Source organism: Myotis brandtii, unplaced genomic scaffold, assembly GCF_000412655.1.
Source record: "Myotis brandtii unplaced genomic scaffold, ASM41265v1 scaffold18, whole genome shotgun sequence".
Classification (NCBI taxonomy): domain Eukaryota; kingdom Metazoa; phylum Chordata; class Mammalia; order Chiroptera; family Vespertilionidae; genus Myotis; species Myotis brandtii.
Genome location: NW_005356674.1, coordinates 4,902,311 through 4,908,764, shown reverse-complemented (window position 1 = coordinate 4,908,764; position 6,454 = coordinate 4,902,311). Strand labels below are relative to the sequence as shown.

Sequence of the window (6,454 nt, the reverse complement as noted above, 5' to 3'; positions counted from 1 at the left end):
TAATGTGCAGCCAAGGTTGAGAACCACTGCTGTATATGCTAGTGACCTGCAAATTCACATCTTAACTCAGAGCTCTGCTGAATTCCAGACATGTTTATCTTAACTGCCTACCAGCATCTCACTCTCAACATGTCCAAAACTGAGCTCACCTATATGCTGCACTCTAAAGCTCTTATCTTAGTGCTGTTCTTTCAGTCACTTAGCACAAACTTTGCAGTCACCTTTGACAAAGCCTTTCTCTTGCTCCAAACCTAAATCTGATGTATCCATAAATTCTTTTGGGCTTACTTTCAAAATAAATTCACTCTTTATATGACTAGTTCTCAGCAGTTCCACAGCTACTCCCTGGCTTTGAACTGTCGTTTTGTTATATGAATTACTGAAATAGTTTCTTATCTGGTCTAACAGTAGCAAGAGTGATCTTTTCAGATATGGCAGAGCCACCCACTAGCCATTAAACAAATACATGCAGACGTCCCACACCCCATGTGCTTCTGAAAGGGGGTCTTGCAACCAACAAAAGACTAAAGCACAACTTTAAAAAGTGAACAACTGGGAACCACAGAAATGGGTCAACGTGGCCGCATTTTAACTCTGGAGCACCGTTCCATGGCAACCGTGCGGTGATTCACCAAAACGACTGGCGGCGTAAATTCACACAGGAACCCGAGGACGGGGCTACAGTCTAGAGCAGTGATGGCGAACCTATGACACGCTTGTCAGAGGTGACACGCGAACTCATTTTTTTTGGTTGATTTTTCTTTGTTAAATGGCATTTAAATATATAAAATAAATATCAAAAATATAAGTCTTTGTTTTACTATGGTTGCAAATATCAAAAAATTTCTATATGTGACACGGCACTAGAGTTAAGTTAGGGTTTTTCAAAATGCTGACACGCCAAGCTCAAAAGGTTCGCCATCACTGTCCTAGGCTGTTTGTAAATCTCCCATGGCGTCCCCTCTAATCAGAGGAGAAACTAAAGTTCTCCTTTACAGGACTAGTTTATTGAAGTGCCAAGCATTTGAATATTTTCTCTAAACTGTTATGAAATGTTAGTTACAGAAACCCCAGAACCGGCAATGACTAGTGGTGTGTATAGGCCTCCTGGAGCCAGGCTAACCACAACAAGGAAAACTCCACAAGGACCACCAGAAATATACAGTGACACACAGTTCCCATCCCTGCAGTCCACTGCCAAGCATGTAGAAAGCCGAAAGTAAGTCATTCCCACGTGGTGTTTTTGGGACCCTTCCCTTGGTGTGGAGTGGGATGGATGTAGGAGATATAAAAGCCCATGAGGAAGGGGTGCTCTTAACTGGTAATTCTAAGCTGCATCAGACAGGCAGCTGAGAATTTAGGGTGGGACCTCTGTGCCCTGGAGCGGGAGATGGGAAGGAGCACCAAAGACAAACTGTCTGCAGAAGTTCCTCTTACCCTTGGTTTATGTTCTGTAGCTTTGACTAAGCTGCTGTGTCATTCTCACAAATTACAATTCTTTACAAGTACATTATTACTGGTTTATGTTCCTATAATATGCAAACTGGACATGAAAGAGGACTATTTCGTTATATTCCCAGTAAATGTGAGTAGATGGAAGACGTTGGCATTTATAAATCTAATATTAAAATCTTATTTCAGCAGGTACTTAAAATGAATGCTACCTGGAATTAAATGACCACATATGGCACATCCACATCTTGTTTAGGGCCATGAATTTTAAAAATTAAATAAAATGGGAAGAAGTTAAATGATATCAGCTGGATATAATTGTTTTGGGGGGGTGACTTTTAAAGTAAATCCCAGCCGTTTTGCCTCTTTGAGACCACAGCTGGCGTGAGTTTAAAGCTCCACTTGGACTTGCTCCTCTGCCCTGTCCTACAAAATGAGGGGCACTGATTCGGCACACTCGTCCTTATCTGATCCACTCCCATGAAGTAGAAGTGAGGAGAAGTCATTGAATAATGAGAACTTGACTGAGTGAGAAAATTGGTACTCTTACTTATGCATAAGGAAAGAGAGCTGTATTGCCTATTATTTGCTAGCAGTAAAAGTGAGTCTTAGAAGGAATCACCATGCTATCACAGAGTTTTTAACTTTCCAGTTGTCTTCAAGTTGGTCCCAAAATAGATTTGCAGTTAACAGTACTGAACACTACAGTAGATTTGCTACCACAGGAAATGGGGCCATGGAGCTTCAGTTGCAGTGTTTTATGTTTTATGTTCGATTGAAGCCTTAAAAATGGTTTGATAAGGATTTTATAGACTCGTTTTCCTCTCCTGTCTCTCCCTCAAGATTCCTGTAAGGGGTGGCTTTTTTTTTTTTAACTCAAGGAAGAATATTTTTTTAAAAACCTCAAGAAATATTTACTGATTACGTTTATTTTCCCTTAGGGATAAAGAAATGGAGAAGAGCTTTGAAGTAGTAAGACACAAAACTAGAGGTAGGGATGAGGTTTCAAAAAACCAGGCCCTTAAACTTCAGCTAGACAACCAGTACACTGTGCTTGAAAATCAAACAAACAGCCACACACATTACAATTAAGGAATGGTCTTTGCTACCCCTTCCAAGGTAACTAGACCACCGCTAACCACCATGAACAGCCATTCGTCATCTGATCTCTGCTGGAGCGACAGCAACCGATGCAGACCCCTCGATATAAGTGACCGGCCCTATCGCACTATGGAAGTTTCAAGTGTCACAATTGCTCTATGTATATTGAATTTAGGAGGATTTTCATTGTTATAAATGTGTGAACTAGATTCAGCAGTGTTCTCTCATAATAATTACTCTGCAAATACAAAAAAAACCAAACCCACAAAAAACGGCAGCCAGTGGTCATTTCAAAATCTTTTTATGTTCAGATTCTGAGCCTTTGTAAGGTTGACTACCTCAGATTTGCTGCACTCATGTGGACTCATGTGGATCACAACTTCTGGATTGGAACGTTACAGCTCTTAAGTGGCGATATGGAACTTACAACCAGTTCTACTGGATTCCTATCAGAAATCCTGCAGAGAGTCAGCGTCTGGCTTCTGATCTGCTGTAAAAGATGAAGATTTAAGTGACCTTAACTGACCTGTCCTGTGCCCCACCCTCCGGGAATGCGCTCTGTAGTGGGCTGTGGCTGTTAGACCTCCTGGAACGTGCCGCTCTCAAAAGAACTGATGTGTTCAGATGCTCTGTGTAGGGCTGGGATTTCTAATTTAAACTTTGAGTTGTATTCTGAGGTAACCACAAATTCAACGAAACTTGGGTCTGCCAAGTGGGGAGGGGCATGGGAGGGAATAATCTTGTTTCTTTCGGTAATTTTTCATTGGGGTAGTGCTTTCTCTATGTTCCACATTAAGGCCTTTTTTGCTTTAACTTGGAAGAAGTTATTTGGCAGAGCATATTGCTTGGTTAAGTAAGTGACCTGAAATATGCATTAGAATTGTGAAATTGCCAATCCCTAGAGGGGAACCAAATAGCCTTTGATGGAAAGGGCAGTGGGTGCAGGGGGCTCTACTTCAGGTGCTGCTAAGCCTCCTCGAATCAGGTCTAATTATAAAGTTAACTGCAGTGGAAAGAGGATGGTTTCTGCTCAGGCCAAGGGATCCACTGACCCATTCTTATAAATTCAAAGCAACGTGAGCAGAACCTCAACCTAAAACCCACTTAGGTTTCATGGACCTTGCATAGTCTTTGACAATTTCAGATATATTTGTGCCCAAATTTTTAAGTTACTGGACATTCTGTAGATTGTCCCAGGGTAGCTCTGTTACCAACCCTCTGGTGTGTCTTTATGCTGTTCATTTAAAATCAGGGGCAAACCACAGGCGATGTAGCACTTCTGTTTTAATAATTACAGCCTAAACTATTCAGTCATTTTTAGTCCTGAAAAGGGACTTCAGGAAGATAGCCAGGTTTACTGAAAAGTTTCTTTCCATCTAATGAGAGTTTGATAATTTCCTAGTTTTGTATCTTTGGTTCAATAGAAATATGTCAGAGTGGTGTGTGACCACTTGATGCAGAGTCTGGTTTCTCTGTAATAAATCCCTTTGCCAAATGGGGGGAGTTGCAGACTTGCTACTGGCAAGAGTGAAGCAAGCGGGTGAGTAAAACTATCCTGATACGGGAGCATATTTCTGTGGGAGTTTAGTCTTGATAAAAGTGTCAACACAGGAATCGGACTCCTGGGGGGTTCCAGATCTCCTGACAGGACTGCCAACCATTCCTGGGCAATAATGTTGGTGTTCTCTGAGGTGGTGGGCTGGGATGCCTGCCTTCGGATGTGTTTGGGCGAGTTGCTGAGCAAACCAAGGAGAGGTTGGATGATTAAGCGAGAAATAAGGGATTCTTGGTTAAACTGAAGACTTCATTTGGGAACCAAAAATCTTAACAAATCTCTTGGACCTTGAGCCACATATTTTCCCTGAAAAGTATGCGTTTTTTTCCAGCAGAATTTTGTTGAGGGTTATGTTACTGAGGAATGAACTGGATGGGTATGTGGAACTTACTTAATGGCTTCCTGTACCAGAAAACTGAAGACCTGCAGGAGATTTAAAACCAACTCTTGTTATAACTTTTTAAAAGACTGTGAAATTGTCAAAATGCACATGAATCAAGTTTTAATATGCTGTATGATGGGTGGAGAGGCTGTCCATTGTACCATTTCTTTCTTTGAATTCTCAGGCATGGTTTGGCAGTGCAAGAACTCTTGTAACATTAACAAAGTCAATAAAAAGTGACTGGATTTTGGAGTCTGATAGTTTTTATTCGTAACCCATGACCTGCTGTCTGTCTTTGAAAATGGTGAATGAATGGCATGCCTCTGCTGTAGGAGGATGGTAATATTGTCCTCTCAGGAGGGAACTATGTTTGGAAAATGTTAAAAAGGGAGACCTGGAATGAAAGTGGCTGCCAAGCTGTGATGAACATTCTTTCCAGAGAGAAAGCATTGAAATGTACTTTTGTCTTCGTTACTGTATTAAATTGTGTTATCTCAAACCCTGGCAAGGGAATCTGCAACCTTGACTATATAGACTAACGATTTTTTTAAAAAATATATTTTATTGATTTTTTACAGAGAAGAAGGGAGAGGGATAGAGAGTTAGAAACATCGATGAGAGAGAAACAAAGATCAGCTGCCTCCTGCACATGCCCTACTGGGGGTGTGCCCAAAACCAAGGTACATGCCCTTGACCGGAATCGATCCTGGGACCCTTGAGTCCTCAGGCCGACGCTCTATCCACTGAGCCAAACCGGTCAGAGCTAGACTAACAATTTGAGACCTTGTCCTTTGAGAAGCTTATGGGTTTGTCAGTGAGCAGCCATTTTAAATTTTGGGATTTAGTCTAAATTGTAGTCCCTAAATTTATAACCTAGAGAAAATATATTTCAAGTCGTTTTTGGTAATGGAGTTGGGTTAGTAACTATGTAGGAGGCAGTCACTTAATTATTAAAAATGGTAGCAGAGTGAACAAATATTTAGTGTGACATTCTAAATTTGCAGTGATGTCAGAAACATGGTCTTCTGAAAGACATTTTGTTTTTCTTTAGACCTGAGCAATTTGACCCCAACTCTGAAGTATCCTATTCTGAACCAGTGTATTTGACCTTTTCTTGCCTTGTTCTGACAAAGTATCTGGCAGTAATTTTCTGTCATCACTTAACCCTGGATGATTTTACTCCCTCCCCTGAGAAAACTTTGATTTTTAAATTATTGTGGTACCGGGAGTCAAGATTTACAAAAATAGTATAAAACTTGTTTCGAATATTAGTGTATGGAAACTCAATTATTACCACCTCTGGGTGTTAAGGACAGAGACTCTGTCTTCCTTTTTAAATCCAAAGTTTAGATAGTATACCATCCCTTTAAAAGACTGCAGCTAAAGTTTTTATCATGTATGAGCAATTTTCTTCATGAGAAGTGGGGCAATTCAACTGGTTACTTCCCTGGTTTTCAATGGCTGTATTTTGGAATAATCTGGAGGTCTTTTAAAAATTAATGAGGCCTCCCTGGCCAAGTAGCTCAGTTGGTTAGTGTTGTCCCAATACGCCCAGGTTGCAGGTTTGATCCCCGGTCAGGGCACATGCAAATAAGTGGAACAACAAATTAATGTTTCTCTACATTTAATTAAAAGATTAAAGAAAATACTGAGGCCTGACTCCCATCCCTAGACATTCTGATTTCATTAATACGGGATGTGACCTGAACACAAGGATTTTTTTTTTTTTTTAATTCCCAGCAAAGTTTGGGAACCACTGGGTTATGACAAGTGATCTAGTAAGGAGTTATAACAGTCACAGGGCTAGTTCCAGTATGTAGGAAATCCTTTCAATTGTATTCTTAGCCCAGAAAGGATGATCATATTTCTAAACACACGCTTGAATATGTTAAATGGAGGGAAATGAATAACAAATATGTTCAATGGAGGAAGGGAACCTATAAGCTGAAATACTTGTTATTTTG

The 6,454-nt window shown here is 40.5% G+C and overlaps 1 protein-coding gene across 5 annotated transcripts in view; it reads left to right on the top strand.

Annotated features, from left to right (window-relative positions):
• CDV3 (CDV3 homolog (mouse)) overlaps positions 1–4,736 on the top strand; it is a 15,368-nt gene extending 10,632 nt beyond the window's left edge. The window contains exons 3-5 of one of the 5 annotated variants that reach the window (XM_005863569.2): positions 1,060–1,219; positions 1,642–1,644; positions 2,394–4,736. In XM_005863569.2, coding sequence (XP_005863631.1) covers positions 1,060–1,219; positions 1,642–1,644; positions 2,394–2,544 — 314 coding nt within the window. In that variant the 3' untranslated portion in view covers positions 2,545–4,736. Of the gene's footprint in view, positions 1–1,059; positions 1,220–1,641 lie in introns of all 5 variants that reach the window. The other 4 variants (XM_014537520.1, XM_005863573.2, XM_005863570.2 and 1 more) reach the window with 4 other exon arrangements.
• Positions 4,737–6,454: the final 1,718 nt, after the last annotated feature.